The sequence below is a fragment of the Cheilinus undulatus genome, linkage group 16 (assembly GCF_018320785.1).
Source record: "Cheilinus undulatus linkage group 16, ASM1832078v1, whole genome shotgun sequence".
In the NCBI taxonomy this organism is placed as follows: Eukaryota; Metazoa; Chordata; class Actinopteri; order Labriformes; family Labridae; genus Cheilinus; species Cheilinus undulatus.
Window position 1 is genome coordinate 21,423,753 of NC_054880.1, and position 22,372 is coordinate 21,446,124.

The 22,372-nt window shown below is 40.3% G+C and overlaps 1 protein-coding gene across 1 annotated transcript; it reads right to left on the reverse strand.

The window, feature by feature from the left end:
- Positions 1–898: 898 nt before the first annotated feature.
- mylipa (myosin regulatory light chain interacting protein a) lies at positions 899–22,287 on the reverse strand. The gene is made up of 7 exons (XM_041808684.1): positions 22,057–22,287; positions 20,548–20,738; positions 7,291–7,476; positions 5,366–5,563; positions 5,073–5,237; positions 3,688–4,111; positions 899–2,572 (listed from the first exon to the last, which is right to left on the reverse strand). Exons 1-7 carry the CDS (start codon positions 22,141–22,143, stop codon positions 2,378–2,380), a joined length of 1,446 nt encoding a protein of 481 aa, XP_041664618.1. The 5' UTR covers positions 22,144–22,287; the 3' UTR covers positions 899–2,377.
- Between the last annotated feature and the right edge of the window lie 85 nt (positions 22,288–22,372).

A 22,372-nucleotide genomic window follows, 5' to 3' on the forward strand; every position in this document is an offset into this window, starting at 1 on the left:
GGGAAGAGAAAAAAAAAGTAATTTTGTGACATTCTGAAGGAATTAATAAAATTAGTTCACTGAAACAGCCAGCATATAATTAACAAAAAACAACATTAGCTCCTGTAAGGGGAGTTTTGCTGAAAATGATACAAACAAAATCAGATGGCTCTGTATGACCAACAGATGAACGTGAGACCATTAGAGAGAGGACTGATTATTTCTAAGTTGTTTTATTTGCCGTTACTGCTGTAGCTGGATGGCTGTCAGATTAGATACAAGTAGCAGTTGATGCTTTGCTCTCCATGATGGGTGTGAGGTAGATTTTTTGCAGATGGACCAAGATGTAAATCTCAGTTTGTTAGCTTCATGCTTACACATTAGATGACGTTGCCAATAAAGAACATAATTGGCAACCTGGCTGTGGTCATTTCAAAGTCAAATATTTTTCATTAGGTAAATGATAAGTTTCTTAAAATATGTTCCTACTTTTATACATCTGCCGTGTCATTTGTCAAAGATAATGGAGGTGTGGGATGAATGAACAGCTCAAATCAAAGCTCTTTAAATGGGAATGCCATGATCCCAGTCCTGGAATTACACCACCAACCAGGCCTGCCCACAGATTTCACTGGGGGGATTGTGGACTGGCCAGGACCACGCATTTTTGCTAGAAAAGCCTGAAAAAGTATATTTTGCGTAATATGTGATCTTTAAAATTTGTTAAAATCCACTAACAGATGTAAATGTAAACACTGATGACCAACAGCATTGATTTATGAAAAAAATGATTAGCAGACACTGATTTATACATCTACATTATAGATTTTATATTCCATGCTTGCAAAGTTTGTTGCTAGATATCAATGTACCTTTAAGATAACATACAAAGTATGACAAATAAAAGATGCACCCAGAATTTGTTTTTAAAAAACAACTTTATTAATACTTTGTATTTGTTAAAAACAGAAGATATAAAAAGGATTTTCATTTCTAAGAGTAATTTTACAGAGCATAGTGGCTTTTGCTTCAGAAAACAGAAACAAACCCCTACTTGTACAATGTGAAAAATAAAAAGTCCTTCCCCTGCAGTGACTGAGCTTAAATCAAGTCAGCATTAAAGAAATTAAGTTCTCCTTTTCTTAACAGAAAAAGTCTGTGGAAAGTTTATAACAAACAAGGTGTTGCTGCTACATTAAGGCCAAACCCCCCTACAGACATGTGGAAAACTTCCTTGGTAAAGTGACAATGTTGTGTTTTTTTCTCTTTTTTTAAATACAGTCTTTGAAATTAAATAAAACGTGTGAATGAAAAGCTTTTCAAAAGCAAGAAATTATTGCACAGACAGATCTCCTAGTACCCTTTAAAAATATTGGAAATGAACGCATTAGTCCACCCCAGAGGGGGAAAAAAACAACAAAAAAACATATGTGTGAGGCTTTTAGAAGAAGCAGCGGCAGGACTTATTCTTATCTCATGTTTATAACCCTGTGGTTCTGAGGCTCTTCATTCTAGCCGTCTGTTGGCATAGATAAAGAAAAAGGTGCAGTGGTTATGAAACTAGGCTTGTTGTTATGGACGAGTGGCAGTCAACAAAACCTGTTCCAAGTTGAAGAAGGTTGTGGGAGTGTCAGCAAAGTGCTGCATTTCACATCCCCAGTCACAGTTTTGCTCAGCTAAAAGAACATTTAATAACCCTGTTCCACCCACAGATAGCATGACAGGACCTTGTGGCCTTATAGTCTGGTTTGTCTTATTAATATGCGTACTGCTTAGGCCTCTAAAAATCTCATAGTTGGCTTGAAAATACGAAAAACACAAGAAATTAAATAATTAAAAATGCCGTTCACTCTGTTAAATCATAAAATTCTCAAATCCAAACAGAGAAGCTTTAAAATGTCAGAAAGCATTAAAAATGGGGGAAAATGCAAAACCATTATGTACAGTGTTTATAAATTCAAAAACACAAGTCCATTGAAGGGTTCGGGTTTGGGGCTAGGAGGTCTGATATAGAGCAAAGAAATAAAAAACACAAATTCAAAAAAACCTAAAGAATGTTTCTTATCTGTATCAGGTCAACTGATGCAATAATTTAAAGACAAACAAGCCTACTCTAAAAACAATGTTTTGGCAGGGGTGAATGATGTTTAACACATACAAGATTTGGACAGAATGATTCACAAGCAGTAGCAACAATACTTTAAATGAGTTGAAATAACAATTAAACTCACACAAACACACAGAGAGTAGCTGAGGGAGTGGTTTGAGTGTGTCCATCTTTGATTATGCTGAGTCTCTATGTTTGGTTAATTAGACTGATGAGAAATGTTCCTTCTTTGTGAAGCCTTAATTGGGCTGCCGTAGCTTTTAAGAGTCCAGAGTTTTGGTGGAGTTCTCTTTATGTGTGGTAGATCTTGTGTTCATACTCTGTGGCTGTGCAGCTGTGAGGTGACGCCATTTCTCTGTGGATGGGTGTGGGAATGCTGCTGCGGTGCTGGTGGTTGTCGGTCAGTGTCAGATTCAGCAGGCTGGTGCAGGTGGGTAGGTAGATGTGCTGTACATGCTCCACCTCTGAGCGACACACTGGACACAACTAAAGGGAAGGAAATAAGAATGTTAGGAGACAAGGACTTATTTTCCCACTGCTAGCTAGGGTGGACAGGATTCAAACATAACACTTGACTTTAAAACCAAAGTGAGTTCAACGTCACCGAAACAAAACATCAGAGCCCCTTTTTGGAATAACACTATTGTAAAGAATTGACAGGTTGTGACTAATCAGGAAACAGTTAAGAGCAGGGCTGTTTTTACAGTCAGGCTGAGAGAATATTTCCTTCACTTCTCCTTTTGAGTTTCTACTGACTCATTTGCACGTCTATTAGCTAGGTCATGTTTCTCAGTCTAGGCTAATGGAACTGCTTTAATCCTACACAAGACAAACTCACGCACACACCATCTGCTGCTACAAAGACAGGCAACAGTTAGCTGATTAACGGGGGGACAATCAGGTCAGTAGAGTGTAAGCAAAGCTTTAGATGTCGTCTTAGGACACATAAAGGAACGGAAGTTGAAATAGTGTAATTTAAGAGCTTTCTAAAGGTCTTTAAGTAGCGGACTGAGGAGTCTCAAGCCACAGAAAAGGCAAAACAAAGAGTTTTTTTTCTTTTCTTGTTTATAAATTAATTCATTATGCAGTTTTATTTACTTAAGTTTGTGGCTTACGAACACAGTGAGGATTATGGATGATTACTGGGTGATAACTTTATTATATAAATATTATTGCTCAGTGAATTAAGACACTCTAATTTGAAAACCACAGGTTAGTTTAAAAACTCTAGCTTGTTTAATATTTCTTCATTTAAACACCATACTTGATCTACTATCTCAAACAAATATGCAAGCAAATGGTAGTATTTTAAATGTTAATTTATATCTGATAATAATAATAATAAAAATACATTTTTTAGTAAAAGCGCTGTCAAAGTGCTGTCCATAAAGGTAAAATAATGAAAATAAACACTTGATAATAAGAATGTTTAAAAATCTAAAAATTACTAAAACTAAAGAAATGTGATTAATCATGATTAATGACGGCATAGTGATGTGATGAACTTTATTAATTTTTTTACTTAGTCTTAGTTTCTCAGTGTGGCAAAGCAACCTCCAAAGCCTACAGAGATTTGCACAGTACAGATAAAAGATCCTTACCTGGAGCTGACTGGCACAGGTCTGGCAGCACACCATATGTCCACAGGGGCAGAACGCAGCATCTATCTCCTCCTCGCAGCACAGCATGCACAACAGCGCCTCTCTGAGCTTCTGCAGACGCTCCTGCAGGGCTCGGCTCTGCTGGCAGCTGCCACAGTCCAGCCCCTCGTCCTGTTGGTTGTCTCTGCTGGGGGAGCGTGAGGGGGAAGAGCGGTCTCCACTGCCAGAGCGGGACATCAGGTCCACAACACCGGAGTTGTAGAGGGCACGGCGGGCATGGTCGTACACTTCCTTGGACGTACGACGGATGTCAAAAACGTACTTCTTGCCCAGGTTAATGTTCTCGTTGAGGAAAAGTGAAGCGAGGTGGCCTTTAAAGTCTCTGCTGTACTGCATCATCACTGCGTTAGTAACCGTGTCACACCTACGGACAAAAACAAGGTATTTTTGAAAATAATAAAAAACAATAATACTAAAGCAATCTGCAATAGGACAAAAAAACCTCCTTCCCATACACATGTGGATGCAATGTTTGCACATCTCATATCCCAAACGTGCTGCATTGTAGCACACAGCAAATGCTCATTCTTATGATTCAAACTCCCTTTCTGGAGCCACAGTGAAGACACGCTAACAAAAAAACTTAAAATCTCTACACTCGGAGCTAAATCATCCCTAAAACAAAAGGACATGGCTGCCTTTTGTACCTTTGTACTATTGCAACTGACTCAACAATTTTTGTAGCACAGCCATCTGAATAGTCATTCTCACCAAAAATTTCCATCACACAGGCAATCACAAAGGAAGGAAAAATACCAGCAGCAGATTTATCATTTTCATCAAATGGTTCAAATCAAACTCATTCAGGTCACAGGCTTTGTATATGTGTCTTAATTTACATGCATTAAAGGGTTAAAAAACAAGGTTTGGCCCTCATAGTTAATGTGTACACATTTGTTGGATTGCTGTAAACATTTGCATGCCAAGTAGAGCAGAACAAGTGTTTACTGAGCACTTTTTTAGGTCAGGTTTTTCCCCACCTCTCAGACAGACAATCGAGTGCTTTTTAATGAAGAACATTAAACAGCTCCATGTCATCTGAATAGTTAGAGGCAGACTGCTCTAAAACAGCTGTGGCAAAGAAACACAAAGTCTCTGAGCTGCAGAACTTCAAATTAATTTGCTATCTTGTCTTTCCACATGAGCTCTACTTCAGTCTATAGCTGACTGCACTAGCTAATTATTAATGGTGGTAATGCCTTTTAGGAATTGTGGAAAGTCATTTAAACAAAAGCCAGAATCCTTTTCTACTTAAATCCATCCATATAGCTGGAAATATTCATAATGTATGAGAGTCATTGACCCTGTGTGAGCTTATCTCTCACCTGTAGAAGGCATGGGTCTCTGTGATGGCTCGGTACAGTCCACTGGCTGCCCGGTTACTGATCAGCTTGAACAGGAGCACCACACTGTCACTAGTGTCCTTTGTCACTGTTAGATATACGCTTTTCCCTGACTGTGTGGCGATCTGGATGACTGGATAGCTTACTCTGAAGATGAAGGAAAAGGGAGAAACTGTCACATAAAGGCAGACAAAACCTGCAGCTTCATACCTCCTGCTCCACTTAAGATACATAAAAATGCAAAGGCCTTTGGAAAATATTTAAGTGGCGCATACCTGTTGACTAAGCTGAAGTCCTCCTTACAAACTGCAATCCCTTCAGGGCCCACTCCAATTGCCAGTCGTTGGCCATTGGCGTCTCGAACCCAGTGCCACTCCACGCCGTAATGCTCCAGAGAGGAGACCAGCTGCAGGGCCTGATACTCCACAGAGCCCTGACTCGAGCCTTCCAGAGCTTTGTGTCTTGAAATGATGCTGCAGGAGAGATATCAAAGAGGAGAGAGACAACCATTTAGGACTAATTAGCTCTATAGCTCAAATTGGAAGTGAAAATTTTTAACACAAAATTTAGACAATCTCACTACCAGGATCACCTGCTCTGAGCCCATATGTGGATTACATAATCAGACAAACGCACAGCTGCTGCATTTTTGCTGTCAAGGTTGATTTACACCTCTAGGCAGAAAAGCTCTGCTGTTAAACCTGCTATTTTCTGTCAGCCACACTTAAAAGATCAATCTCAGACAGCAGTCCTGAATGCTTTTAAAAGCCAGTGAAGCTTGCAGATATTTACACAGTGTGGCTTCATAATGTTTGTGCGCCTGCTGCTGTGTCCATAGTTCATTGTCACTTGTTTTTGATTAGTTGTCTCAACTATTTTCTGGTTTCTGTTTTATTTTGGGGTTATTATGTGAAAGGTGGCTGGGTATATTGAACTCAGAGCATGTTGTCCTCACAGCCTGCAGTTAAGGGTCAAAACAGGAATTTGGGGCTTATTTTAGGCTCTTCGGCTATGCCGAATCTGTATTCGGCGACATGGTTATGCACTTAATTTTGTAGCCTAAAGGTGCTCTTTAATTATATAGATCTGTCATATTAAATTATCATCACTTGTATGCTTCCCCTGCTTTAAAAATGTAAAGCAACACTGCTGAGAGTTATTTTGGATTGACCCACTTTTTACCTTTATCAGATTAAGTTTTTATACAGGTTTGCTTTTTCTTAAACTGCTAAAATGTCTTTAAAGGAAGAGATCTCTTACCTGTGTGGAACATTTTAATATTCTACATCTGTTACTAGCATGTCTACAATTTAGGCTAACCCCATTGATGAGGAGAACATTGTATAAAGACTATGGGACTTTTAAAAAAAACATGCATGCAACCGCAATAATGTGGCTGAGGTTGAGTGTAGGTGAGCAGCACTAGCTCTATACAGTGTTTATTTAAAAGGTTTTAAGTTGCAGATTTAGCAGATGGGGCTTAATAATGTATAATAAAGGCATTATAGATGTACACGTGCACAACAAATGGTTCCAGGATGCACTCCAGCACCTGTTTATCACACTGCAGTAAGTCTTGGATAAGTGCCTGACAGTTGCACGTTTGAGTGCATGCTCTGGTGTTTACTCACTTCTATAGAATCTATGTTCACAAACCTTGCAACAGTAAGCTTTTGTCACCCACTCATTATTTACAGAGAAAACATTGGAGATATATAGTTGGATGTTCTGTCAGTGCAAACATATGCTCCTCCTCTGCCGGCCTATTTGGCTGAACAGTGAGAGTATGCAAGCTGTCAGAAACGTGAGATGAACTCTTATCAGGTGTCTTTCACCTCAGATTTCAGCTTTCACAAAAGCTAATTTGACCAGGGGAGGGAGACACTGAACTATATATAAAAAGCTGTAAAGAGGAAGTACCACTTCTTCTCGGTGTAGCATTTTGGAACTTAATGTTGCATTTCTTGCTTTAAGTAGGATCTGGATTTACTTCCCTTTACTGTCTTGAACCAAACTGCCATATTAATCCATTCTTGGCACATTGCCATGACCTAGTATTTACTTTTCATCACGTCTTTATGGACCTTTTACCTCCGTCAGGGGGCAGAGCTACAGTTGATCCAACACGCTCACAGAAGCAGTCAATAATTGGCCAGATCTTGTAAAGTGTTCTGTTAATTCTTAGTATAGGGTGCCGTACCTTTCAATGGTGGCCGTGCTTGGCTCCTCTCCACACAGCTCCGAATACCAGTACTGTGCTGTGTTTTGGTTGTAGTCACCGAACTCGGCCTGTGCCAGCAGTGCACTTAGTTCTTCTGCTTGTTCTGAGCCCATACGTAGGTGACCATTATGTAGGTCCTCCTTCACGTGCATGAAGAAGATATGTCTGGTGGACAGGGAGACATGAGGGCAAAACATGAATCACAGGGAAAATTAATACAGCATTGTTCTCAAGTATCTTTATGGCAGTACTGTATTGGTGAATGGATAACTATTACTAATCACATAAGGGAAAAAATGGCACATGCTATGATAGTAAGGGTAGGAATCTCAAGTTAGGAACTTCATATGATATGCTACAATAAGGTATGTCACTAGCGGCCCACACCAACAATATCACTGTAACCCTAAAAAGGTTCAACTGCAAATATAACGTTTTTTTTTTTTTTTTTTTATTCCTAGTAACTTCAATTCAAATCTGCTGAAGAGGCAGTAGTAGTAGGCAGAAGACATACTTCCATGTATTTTATTTTACTCTTTTTCCATGAGATAAAGAATAATTTATCTGGTTGTTTCCTTTAGATCTTGACGTATTTTTGGCAAAACTTCTGGGTAATGCTGTATTACTGAAACAGAGTCAGCTGGAGCACTTCTGGTACCCCATAAATCATCGGTGCTCATGGCAGGAAATACTTAAAAAAAGGGTGTAAAACTTAAGACTGAAAAACACAGGTAAAAACAATCCAGGTATATACATTTACGATGATTTGAAAAATGTAAAAAAGGCCTTTCATCCATAGGACTAGAAACAAATTTTTCAATCTGTGTCTTTTGGTCTTACGTTTCCCACTTCTTTATACAATATTTTTCTTTAATGCAGGTCCACAATCCTGGTCAAACACTCCATCTAAACTCTAACATAGCTGCGCACCAATGGTAACTATTGTAGCTCTGGTTACTGACTACACCTATAGCACCATAAAAATCTACTGCCTTGATGTAAACAAGCACAGTTAACAGTATGTGGTGCTGGCACTGCTAACATTAGCCACACTACAATCAGTCTCATGCTTATCTGTTAATGCCGTTTTCTTGTGTTGGATAAGCTGAGCTCAATTTTGATGGTTTTGAGTGTCCTTTGGGCTACTTGACTTAAAGCAATTAAAACCTACATCTAAGTGGATTTGAAATCAGTCAACTAGGAACATCCTTAAACTGAACTTGTTATCATGAGACAACCAAAATGTACTGTTATCTTGATAAATGGAGAAAATAAATTACATTGTGTGTGTTCTCTTAGGACTTCTTGTTTTGGACAAATAGCATTACTTTAAAATAACTCTGCAGCTCAGTGATTTTCCAGTGTATGATCTTTTTATTTTTCCAGATAAAGAAAACTTGCATGCATCCAACTCCAATACTCTGCATCAGAAATATGTCAAATATTACAACAGCACCTTATGGTGAATCAAATACTATGGTAGTATCATTGGACCATAGGTAGTAGTTAAGTAAACTATTTATAATACATCTATGCAGAAACTGGTTTGAATGAGCCTTTCCCAATTGACTTATGTATTACAAACACTGCTGGCTCTCTTTAGTGCATCTGACTGTTGTGTGTAATGATTGAGGAGTCAGCACATTTGCAGCACACAGGCCAGAGCAGGTGGTCATCACACAGATAGAGTGTCACCACAGACAGCTGGTGTTTGTATGCACACAAGTGGCAAAAGCAACTGTGACATAGTTCAACAGTCAGTGTCACTTTCTCTTTCTCCACCTCTTCCTTCAAACACACTAACAGAGCTTCCTTATAGGGGCAACTAAGTACCAGCTCTAAAAGTGGAAGTTGAGCAGCTGAATCGATGTTTTCTTCAACACAGTACTTGGACTTTTAACCTGCAGACACATGAGCAATATTTGTACTGTGCTGCTAGATAAACACACTGTTGGATACAATAACATGATAAAAAATAAGTTTCAATGACCCACATCCTGTTTGCTTCTTTCAGTCTGTGGCTCATTGTCAAAAATTGGTTGAATAACCCAAAAGTTATTCAATATAAGTCAAGCCAAGTTCCAGCTAACCTTTTCGGCCTGACATAAATAAACTATTGGTCAAACTGAGCTGGATTTATAAAGTGAAAGTTGTGAAAGGGGTTCAAATGATTTATGGTGGTAATAACAATTGTTATTGTTTGGGCTGGATGAATAAATGAGTACACCAAGTACTGGTGTGGCCAAGAAAAACGTCTCAATTCCCGAAAAAATAAGCCATTGTTTTGACCAGAAGATGTGAGGAATTTTTCCCTTCATGCAGCAGGAGACGAAACACGGGAATGGTGGAAACACCCTAGGGTGACTCAATCTTGACATCATGAGGTGGTTTGAACTTTAGTAACCTAGGCAGATGCCTCCTTAAGATGACCTCTGGCACATTAACCCTAAGAAGATTGGACAGGCACCAGCCTAACTGTCAGCTGCTTCTTCAACAAACCTGTCAGACCGCTTTTTGTTGTTGACGATCCAGGATCCTGTTAGTATGACCGTTTTTTAATTGTCTTAAACCTATGAGACAAGTTAGTTCAACATCCTGTACCAACAAGAGTTCAACAGAAGACAATTTAAAGTTTAAGAAAAATGGCTGATTATTTTCTTGTGTGGCAGACTCTGCCTGAAACAGCTTGTTATTTTTAAACAAGTAAAAAAATCTCCCTCGGGCTACAGTTCTCTTTGAAGCAGGATGCAAAGAGAGACATTTTAATTTGTGCAAATTAGGTCATACTGTGACTTGAGGGTATTTAAGAGGATATTTAAAAGGGTTTAAAGGGCTACTTTAACAATTGAGGATGATGAATGCTAACTTTCCCCCTCTATGAAGTTAATTTAAATCCATTTAGGATGTAACAATTCCTGGCAAACAGCTTTTATTGATATAAATGTTGACACTCTAAGTTAATTTGGCAAAATAAGTTGCATTACTTTTAAACAATCAGAAGTCATGACCTTTTAGTTTGATGAGGGTAGGAAAGGCAGTAGCGTTTACCAGTATTTCTTTTAATGATGTAAAAAATTAGTATGAGTAACTATAACTACTGTCTAAGATTCTGGTCAAAATTAAGCTCAGAATTTCTGCAGTTCATAATGATCAATCACATCCTCTGCATTGCATTTTAAAAATTCCTCTATTTTGCCATAAAAAACTTTTTGTGCCAAAAACCAAGGGTGATTGGCCTCCTTTCTGGGTTCAGGTTTGCTTTTATAAGTAGATCAATGATTTTAACATGAAATCAAACAGAAAAATAAACATTTTATGGGTTGAGGAGGGAAAACTGCTTGATAACATGAGGTGAAGATGAATTTTTACTTGTCAACCAGGCCACGTTTGAGTTTTTAAAGTGAAATGAGACATTAAGAAGCAGTTGTAGTGTTGTTTTACATCACTGTGGCTGCAGGGAGTTGCTGCAGTGGCTTAACCAAAGTGTTGAAAGGACCAATACTGAAAATCATATGAAGAACAGGAAGAGAGGTTTAGCATCTTTACTGAAGAAGAATTTTAAATAACCTCAATTTTGTCTCCAATTTGAAAATATAAAACCTGATTACATTTATATCATAAGTAATATTGTGTAGTAGTATACCGTGTGTTATTGTGGTGGGATTTGCATCGAGGTTGACTGTATGTTTGATCTCTAAAATCCACAGTGTTTTGCGAGGAAAACTAGATGCAATGCCTCGTGGGAGCTTCAAACAACACTGGAATGAGCGTGATGTGATGCTTCCTCTCCCCTCCTATGGGACCAGAATCTAGACTCTTGAGGGCCTAATCTGGCGGGAATCCGCACCGATTGTGTATTGTACCTTCTTCAACACAGACACACCTCTTCCAGCGTGATTCACCAAGCTTCCAAGAAGCAACAACAGCAGCAGAAACAGCTGTGAGGCACACAAACAGAGCCGGTCTACACGCCTCTGATAAAGCCAGACCATAACAACGAAGCCCCGTAGCTGACTAGTCTCAGGCATAACAAACAGCGCTTTGATATGGTGTTAAACATCCCATTCCCTCCAACGAACACATGCATACACACACAAACAGTGCGCCCTATTGTGTCAAGCCCAGCAGGCATCATGTGATGGAGCGCTGCTAGTTTAGCTACCTGCCTGATGCAAACAATAGGGGCTGACTTGACTGGGAGGTTACTAAAGGGTGCCGACAAAGGGTTACTGTAGGGCGAGCTGCGGAGGTTACTAGAGTTCAGTCTAGGGATTGGCAAAAGGGTAACACCAGCCACTGTGCCCATTGGCAAGACATCTGATATCTTAAAAGCTCCTTTGTCCCTGCCTGGTAGTCTTGTTCTGACACTGACAAGAACAGCAGCATGAGGAGACATGCTGGGTATAACCACAGTGTTAAAGTGTTGTTTTATCTTGCCAATTGTCTGTGATGGTGGGTGCACCACAGTGTGCAACTTCTACCAAGCAGGCTGCTGAGTAAGACATATGACACTTGCTTTCCCGCTGTTGTGGCCATTTGAGCGTAAACAGATGAGCATGCTTTTCTGAGCTCAGGCCAACATTCCTTTTATCATTTGGAAGAAATCACATTATTATTATGAGCTGCACAGTAGAACGGGTTAATACACCTCACAACTGAGGTAACTACAGTTCATCGATAGCTGTTCCTGCTTGGCCTCCCTGAGGCTGCATGAGACACATCAGATATACACACTGGAAAAACAGCATGAAAACATGACTCAATATCAACACACAGCTGTTCCACAAGTAGAAGGCAACAAAGTCTCCCACTGAGGCCCCTGTGAAGAGATGCTGCTACTGTATCTGCTCTAAACATGGCCTAAGCTCAGCAATGAGAAACCATGACTTGTTCTGAAAACTATAAGAACAGCGGTTTCACACAGATTATGAAACACAGTTCCCCTTTTGTTTAACTGTACACATTATATTCATCTAGAATGAAATCAGAGCCCACCCACCCCCATCCCACACACACACACTCACACCCTCTGATCTCATCAAATGTGGGGGTTCAAACACATAATTTTTTACTAGGAATAGGGGATCCTGAATTTTTGTCAATACCGACATTGATACCAAAATTTATATTTGTAGTTACGGCTGAAAACTCCAGTCCAGAGCATGCCTGCCTCCTGGTGATATGACCCCTTTCAGTAAGTTACTATGGACCTCCTTCTTGATGACTTTGCTGACAAGACAAGAACAAGTTTCTAAGAAAACAAATGATAACCTGTATGTAAAAAAATGAAACCATGGACAAACTCACAGCTCTGGGACTTCTGCCATGGTTAGCATTTATGCAGTTTCAGTTGGGCTAACATTTTTCTGTGCATTTTTAAGTCCAGGTTTAGTCTAACTTACAGTAATTTGACTTTTTCTAAGAGCATATAGTGAACTCACCGTTGGCGAATGGACAGATAGATAAGGTCCATCAGTTTTACTGCATTGCACTCTTTACTGCTTGTCTAAGCTGTCTGCACATTTGTTCATCTTGCAGAAATGTACTTTTCATATTTGCAATGATATGAACTCAGAAACGGTCATCATTAAAGAAGAATCCCCTTCTTCCCATGAGTATTTTATGTTGTTAGAGCATGGCCGACACAGATAATCTAACTATGCAAGGTATATGTGTGAAAGGCAGAACCTGATGTCCTGAAATTATCAAAAATGTCATGGGATTATGCATGAAAAGAGCTTTACACACATCTACATCGGTACCCTCTTGCCCTCTGCATTAAGAAGAGAGCTTCTCAGACAGCTGTCCTGGATGTTGTGCTGAGTCAGCACCTCTCAAGGCCCATGAGAGACTGCTGACCATAAATCTGTCCTCTCCCAACATGTACTTCTGACTGTCAGGCTAAAAGAAGCAGATGCAATCCCTTAATTCAATGTTTATTTTCCTGTTTAATGTTTGCAGGCTTGGCAGAAAACGGTCCAAGGTATTTGTGCACATGTACAAAATGGATGAGCAGATTTTTATCCCAATTTTATCCAGAACTTTTCCAACCAGAAGTAAAAAGTCTGAGTGAAGTTAGGTGAGCTGATGTGTGAATGCAGCAGGAAATATTTAGGGAAATTGAACACGATGTAGGGAAACTGCTACATACTCTTTACTGCTTGCAAGTATTTTCTTTACAACTCGATGATACTGTGCATATGTTTTGTCTGACAAGGATATCTTTTGCTGCAAGATGCTTTTGTTGACAGGCAGCCTGACCTGAAAACTTCATAAAAAGAGTGAATGTTTGAAATGGCCCTATGTATGTAAAGTGACAGAATGTGGACAAAATCATGTTCCTTTAAAAACTATGTCAAAAGGTTGATATAGGCCTGTTGCCAAGGTGACAGGACTGGGAACAACAAACCTGATAAATGAAGGCCATGCTTAACCAAGCAGACATCTAAGCAGATGATCACACATTAAGTGGATAAGACTCTTGATATGACTGTCCTTTCTGTCGAGCCAGGTCATTCTCATGCTTGGTTGGACAGAAAACATTTCTATCCGTCTCTCACTAGGATGTGATGATGCCATGCTGCGCCTGACTCTCTTCAGACACCATTTCCCAGCAGCTACACCTCTCCTCGGGATAACTCAGCTCCCTTGATCCACTGCGTCAAGGACCAACACACATTACTAATCAGTCACATTGTGCTCGCATCATCATTGAATCATCTATGAAGTGAAATTAAGAAACACTGCAGCCATTTTACGGTTGCTTTCTTGTTTAGACTGGCCCCTTGTAACATCCAAGAATACCAGGAAGTCTGAGTCTAGACCAAAGTCTCCTGGCCTACTTCCATTGAGTTACACTCCAAACAGCTTCATCATTGTTGTGTTCTTCACAGACATAACCCATAATCATCGTTTAAAGAGGCTTATTCATTTACAGTAATAACAGCAGTGAGAATGCGAACATTATATGGAGAATAAAAGATGTTTAAAGCAGTGGTTAAGGGGGAGGGAAAGGTCATGTGGGGGTGCTGCTGTAATGCTCGAATAGTTGATTGCCTGGCTGAAATAATTCAATTAAAGCTAGCCTGAGCTCTGACAAAAAATAGTTGAAAATAGGTCACTGGTTACAGAGCTGAACTAAGAGGACAAGGATGAGATAATTTAGTTTCAGCTGATTTCCTCTGCCAGCCATGAATGTATACACATAAAAGTATTAAATATTACAAAATAAGAAATGTTTTACGGCAACAATATGTTGACCTATTTAAATATTCAAAGCCTGTATGAGATAGTTTGACAATTCTTAAGTTTTTCTTTATTCTTGTGCCAATAGGAAGAAGCAACAGGTAAACTTTCATGCAACTAGGCACTTGATACTAAGTAAACTTAATGCCCCACCACGCTGCACCCATCTATAACTCCTTTGTCTCATTTTTATGTTTTCTGCCACGACCCAGTGTCTACTCCTTCAGTAGGCAGAAAAAGTCAGCTGCACAGAAGAACAAAACGTCCCCACAATCTGAAACCTAACACCTCTGCCTGGAGACTGCAACCCCCATCCAGCCAATCACATGCAGACTTTCAGACCTCATTGGTCGGCCTCTCAACAATGCGGTTTGTAAGCTAGTCAAATATCACACAGCCGGGAGCTGTGTGCTCTCAGAGGTTACTATCTGTCAACGAACTTTAGTAAACTCTCTGAACATCTTCTCCTGAAGGCGTGGGCTAAAACGAAAGTCAGACCAAAAAAAAAAAAACACTTTTAATCATGTGATTTACCAGAAAGCTGCGAAGCAATAATTTCAAGCATGAATATAAACACATCATATGTCTTTAAAAGTTATATGGCTGGAAAACAAAGACGCTGTTTGTGTGCTAAACGCCTTGGGTTACAGGCTGGTGCTCTGTACTGGATGGTAAAACGGTAATTAAAGCCCAGCACTGATCCTAAGTTAAGGCGCCAAACAAATAAAACGATTCTGTCATTCTTGGATGAAAGCTAATTTTATGACTTCAAACCAGGGCTGGGTTACTCGAGTGCACAACAGGCGAAGGAGGACAACTGGTAGAGAGAGAAAAAGCGAGTAATTACTGACAGTGGGGCATGCTGATAAAAGCTTCAAACAGGCATCTTGTGTGATCTTTGGCTTGATCCTCTCTGCTGTCTGCAAGCCAGAAATGATAACTTTTCTGTGACTGGAATAAATTACCTTAAATCATTTTTTGCTGAACATAAAACTAAAGAGGCAGAGCAGAAATTTTAGAAAGATTTGATGCTATTGTCTTGGTACCCTTAGAAGAATCAGTACAAATCCACAGCCTATGTAAGGAGTTTATAAAATCTAGTTTTATAGGTATATCCATTTAAAGCATTTCCTCCATTGACCAATTCTGCAATCATGCCATACACTTGAAACTTATCCCACCAAGCACGGGGGAAAGGCAAGGAAACACCCCCATCAGATCGATATTCTGACGCAAGGCTAACCTCACAGAGAGGCAATGCCTTCACTTCTACAGAGTCTCCAGTCCTTTTGACCAGCATGTCTTTGAACTGCCTGGGATTATATAAGGAGGGAAGGATTCTTGTCCTCTGAGAGCAATGACTTCAATAGAGCAGAGTCCTGAAACATGGCTAGAAATATTTCAAGAGTGGAAATGTTTCCGCTGCTGTGCTGTATCACAGTCGAGACTGTTTAGGAAAAATGTGAAGTGTTTGACTTAGAGGCTGTGAAGAAGACAGATAAACACACTCTCCAAGTGTTTGCTCAGTAACTTTGACACTTCAACTTTTTTTCTTTTTTAGAAGCATTTCTATATTCATGGGGGAAACATATTTGCATGCACTTCTAATGTCATGTAATTAAGACAAACTAATTAAAAGTGATTCCTCCTTGGTTAAACTCATTTGGCATCTTGTTTGAATTTCAGTTAAAGATAAGCTCACTCCCACAGGGGTTAAACAGGTTAACAACCGAGACCCCAGATAAAGCCTGTGCTAATAGCTGTGCCCTTCTAGAGTATTCGATGTTTGCCTGATCAGAATGCTAATACCAGGGCTAATGAAGGGGAGACATTCACGTATTTAGACCTGAAACACCCCCCAGCAAGAGCTGTTTAATGATGCAGATAACCAGGCTGTTGTTTGGGCCCTTTGGGTCAATGTTCCTTAACCGACACAAAGTGGCACAACCTGAAGGCAAGCTAGTGTCATCACATCAGCTGATATGACTTAGAAAATACAAATTAGATGCTTTGTAGACAAATCTGTTTTGAGGTTTTGCAGTAAACAGATCTAATGACTTGAAAAGTAACACTTTGAAGCAGCTTTCACAGTAAAAAAAAAGCTCCCTCACAACCACTGGGAGGTCTGATTGGTATTAATTCAGCCTTTGTTAGATGTGGCACCTTGAGATGCCCAAAATAGAGGCATTAAGCTCAAGTAAAAGTGTATTTTTTGCACTGCAAGCTAGAAAATACTATGGATGAATGGAAGTCTAAAAAAATAAGATTAAAGAAAAGGGGTTCACGAAGAGGACAAGGCTGCCACACAATTCAGGAAAAATCTGTGCCTATATGAGCAATGCATGTGAGCATTAGGAAACTCTTCTATAAAATTTACTTTAAGTAAGAGTGCTGCTAATGATAAAAAATTTAAAAAGTGTAGTGTTGATAGTGGCCACTTTTCATGGTTCAAAGGCCTCAGCTTTAAGTCTGGACTTTACATTTTTTCAACAAAGAAATATTCAATTAACACCAAGTACCAAAAGAGGATGAACACACAATGATGTGCAGGGCTTTACGTGGCAGCAGAGAACACAGCTGCTTATATAAGCGGCTCTGGGCGCGCTAATGTTCAGGCAGGTTATGTAATAAGTCCTATAAGAAGGGCGTAGGGAAAGAGGCCCACCCTTCAGTTCAGCTCAGAGTTGTACTCCCGTACCAGCCCTTTGGCTTTGTCAAACTTTGACCTGGCTTCTTATGAAGAACTGTACATAAAAGAAACAAGTGTTCAGTGGCTTGGACTTGATTAACTTGTAAAACCGTGTTCATCAACTAGAAGTGTCTTGGTTATGTGCAAAATGAGTATTTTCTGTAGCATGTGAGTGAAAATATTTGCAATAGAGGAGGTTTTTTTTAGTGGTATTCAAAAGGAGGTGTGCCTGCAGTCAGAACAAGCTGTGAGGAGGCTTAGTTAGGCTAACTAGGCCAAAGGTGACAGCACTGGGAGTACGAATTTAGCTTTACAAAGTGTTATACTTTTTGATATTGATGCACAGTACTGGATATTTGCTGTGATGCTGCTATACCCAAACTCACATTAGCCAATACTGATATTTACATGTCATTTTTATTGTGAAGCACACCAAGTGCCTCCAGTGCAAAGAGATGCTGAGTCAAGCAGAGCTGAACGCTGTAAAGAAGTAGACAGCCTGGTAGTGGTTTTACATCTGAACATTCGAAATGTTCTGGGCTCATGACAAGTCTCCCTAAGTTTCTCGCACCCTAGACATCCACCCACAACTGATAATACAGTTATACATTTTTCCCATCTTTAAGGCTGATAGATGATTTACACAGCTGATATAAAGGGCAGAAATCTTTATATCTGCCAGTTCTGGAATCATGCTGACAATATTGTGCATCCTTACTTTGTTGTATCGTATTTCTTAAATGATACAATCTCTGTTATTTTAATGATAGATTTTATCTAAAAATCTAAATAACTTGAAAACACTGCAGCTCATCTGCAAGATTCTACACTTCAGAGAGACACTGGCTTAAATACCAAAAGTTTTACACGAGTGTTGCACACATAGGCCTATGTGATTATTTTTAGACAGTAGGCAGGAGTTTGTGTGCATTTTTTGGTCATCAAAAGAAAACGGTCCAATGTTGAGCTCTTTTTTGGTATATATCAATAGTAATTTATTTTTCTAGAGCTTTATTAAAGCTTAAAAATCTGATATCATGAAGAGTATACATTTACTTATCAATAGTAGAAACATTAGGGGTGTATTTTTGTGCTGGATTGCTCACAGCTTAAATATAGTGCTTCTCACCTGTGCATACAGTTTGTAGGTTACAAGATTTTGCTCACAGCTCTATCACTTTCATCAGCCCATCCCTTCTTCATTGTGATTAGTTGTTGAGGGAAAAGTGACTATGACAAATGCAGTGGTGCTCCAAAAGTGGATCTATTCTCACATTAGTGCGGCGGGGAATAACTCCTGAAACCTAAGTAATTTTTGCACTTTGGACTTTGAGCACTGAAAATGCCAAACACACTGATTTTGCATTAAAACAGGCATTATGACACAAAAAAAGCTGCATTTGCCGACAAAGGCTGTTACTCTCTGCCTAAAAATAAAGGGTAATTTTAAGTGCCGTCATAAGTCTCAAAAGCAGTTCACGAAAGAAAACATTGTGACCCTAATAAATGATGTTTCAGAGTCATGATGGTCATAAAAATGCCACTGCTGTGTACTGTCAACACCCTGCTTTCATCTCTCAAACTGATCCCAGTGCTTGGCCCCCTACCTCTTAAATTATGACATGTGAGCAGATGGATGGTTGCGCCAAAATTAAACACATAACAAGGCAGCATGTAGCCATGTGCCATGCCATGTGCGAGTGTTTATTAGCAGCATCCCCACATACCCTTGCCTGCCACCTCACTTCTTTATCTCACCTTTTTCTAACACCCAATGACCCCCTCTTCGAGCATCCCCCACCCGACGCCAGCCATCTGTTGATAGCCCCCGCTAATCTAGTGGAGGTCAGGGCGCAGGCAGCCAAGTGTCCTCCACCGCTCACAGTCTCTGCCCCTGTTGCCTTTCACTTTCCTCCTCAAAAAGGTTGCCAAATATGGGCCAGAGCAGAGCGGAGGGAGGTGAGACAGACAGAGGGGAGGCGTTATCACAGACGCTTTCTATCAGACTGCAGTGATGAAAACATGGCAGAAGAGCAAAGTGGATATCTTTGTGTTTGATGGAGAAGGAGGAGGAGGTGTGAAACAGCTAAGGAAGGGGGGTATAGTAGGTGAACTGGGCAGCCACTGAGCCAGTGCTAACTGGAATGCCAGACAAATCCCTGCCAAGGCAGATACATGTCGGTTTAATGAACACTTCTTATGGCACGCTGTGTGTGAGTGGGAGAGCAAGAGGGCAAGAGCAGCATGGCGGAGCTTAAAAAGACACCAAACAAATTTCCTCCTCCTGTTCACATCTACGGCTCCACGCCTGCAGTATCAAACACTCACAGCAGTGCCCAAGGCAGATATACATCCATGGGAAGTTTATTTAGGCAGGTTTTGAAGGCTGTCATGGCTGTTGCTATTTATGACTTAAAACAAAAGTGGGGATGGGGAGTAATGAGTCAGGATGTAGACTTGTCAAGGCATGTTTCTTTGCTTCTTCGAACTGATGGGGTTTTGTTTTAACTAATTTAGTACAGAGGAAAGATATTACTCTAATTCCATTTGGTGTGGCATATTTTTTTCTGGCTGTGTTTGAAAATAAATCCCTTTTGGTTCTTACAAAGAGTACATAAGATCCATCTCCATCTTCTAGAAATTGACTTTGCATCTTTCTGTGTAAACCAGATGCACTAGTGACTCACAGTGATGACACATCCTTTGAAAACAAAAATCTAAAAGTAAACACCAGCCCGTTGCACAGTTTCCCGACAGCATCTGCAAAAATGTCACACAGAGGGCTCTGCTTTGTGTTCAGACAAAAATGGCAACAAACAATTGAAACAAAAAAAAGGCACAACAAAAGTTATTCTGGGTTGAATGGGGGCAGTGACAGAGGTCCTGGCTGCCACACAGAGGGTCCCTGGGGGCAGACACAGCACAGAGCTGCTGGATCACATTTCCTGCCTGGAGCTTGAGAATCTAAACGACCTATAGTAACCCCGGAAGAGCTGGGGGAAGAGGTTACTACAGGACGTTATACTGTACCGAAAACAAAGCGATCAGATAATACTTGAGGAACTTGCTAATGATACTCTGTTTCCCCACTGCTTCCTATTTGCATGCCAGTGGAAAATGAATGAATAATTGAATTTAAAAAACACTAACAAGTTCACAGCCTGGTTCAAAGGCTTTTTTTCACAGACAGGCATGTACACATTGAAGTGGTTAAATACTATGCTCATTTGCCCATGAACTAATGCGATCATGTGCCAGATTTGCCCACAGTGCTTTCGTAGCACGTGGGCTAGTAAACATACCTCGTCTGTTCCTGCAGAATCAGATGGGGCTCTACAAAGAACTTGACGCGCAGCCTCAGCCGACACGGCGTCACATTATCCATCTGCTGGCAGATACGGTTCCTCAAATTCAGCCACAGGTTCTCACCTTTGCTGCCAGTGAACTGAAGCCCAAAGTAGTCCACTTCTATTATGCCCAACTTTCTGCAAACCTGGACAAAGATGAAAAAATGTCACAATAGAGGATCTGGCAGTGTGAAACTCAAATAGGACCATTTAAACTGGCAACATGAAGAGCAGGGGGATTTCAAAACTATTTGGATAGGGGAAGCTTAAGAGTTTCTGGAATATTTTGAGTTTTCAAATTAGCGTAGTACAATGACTAGGGAAATCACCCAACATCTAAGCTTGAGCAGGATAAAATGTCAAAATGACAATCCATATTTGGACTCCCACTGGAGGAGGGGTGCAACAACCACCAGAATTCCCCAAAAGGAGAGGGTGATGTTGCACAAGATTTGCACGAGGCTGAGAAAACAGAGTGCTTTATTCATTAGGATTTCTACAACTACACCCCCAAGTGCTACTCTCCCACAGATAAATCCCATCAATATTCTGAAAGCTCACGATAGGAGAGGAAGTAAACTTGGGGGTTCTCCCGGGATTAAAAAAAAGAGGGGTTCATCAAACCCTCCGTCCCACGCCCCCTGAGCGGCAGAAGCCATGAGGTTATTACATAACTGCTGGTGGAGGTCTACAGGGAGCCCGGAGGCTGAGATAAAACTCATTCAAACCCACGGCAAGTTGGGGGTCTGCCATGCATATGAAATAGCTTTACATTTACTATGCAAGGGGAAAAAAAACAACTACAGGCTACTGGTGGAAAAAGAAAAAGTTCACATGCTACTCTGCTCGTGTCCACTTTGTGTGGAAAATCTTAACTAAGTTAATACGGAAGTTTCAGTTTGAGTAGAGTGTGAACGCAGAGTGCCTACAGAAAAATGAACTCTAGTAACCTTAACAAAGCCATCTGCCTCTGACTAATAAGCCATGCAGGTAGAGGCGACAGCAGGCAGTTTAACACCATGGTGTCTAAACTTTCCTGGAATGTGTACTGTCACACGTTCTGACCATTAAGTTACATTAGTTTTCATTGTTAAAAACAGATGTTTTGGGGAGGATAATGCGCACAGCAGAACATTTTGTTTCCGTTGTCCCCTGTACAACAATGAAGCAGATGTGTATGTCAATAGTGTGAATGCTGCGAAGTTCAGGGAGAACCATTTTCCAAAGCCATCGGAAAAAAAGCTCATTTAAGCATTTCCTCACGTGCAAAAAGTGGTTTTAACCCCTCAGTGTTATTTACAGGAATTTGAGTCATAGAAGCGACGAGTCTATCAACATTAAGTTTCGGGAAAATACGATTGTAAAGTTTGCCAAAGCAGCTACAGCGTTACTACCAAGCCTGGTAAGGCGACTACCTTCTAAAAATGTCAAATAACAAAATAATAAGCTATATCAAAACAATACCTTATTCAGACAGTCTTCTCCGTTCGCCTTCGCGTCAACTTCCACTTCCATTACCACCGAATCTGGACGAGTAACGTGGCAGAGCATTTTGGCTATGTCTTGTCTAAATCTTTGGTGTGCCACTATTCATCAAAAAATAATAAACACTTCTTAAGCCTTCTTAAAACCCCCTACATGAAGCCTTCGTCACTTTCTCAGCCTTTCCTCTCCGTGTGGCGAATCTGAAGCCACCAGCTGTAGTCTATATCAATGAAATGCCATGTAGAGCACCGCCTACTTACAGCCGCCCAATGGCGGCCTGTCTAACAAAACCGTT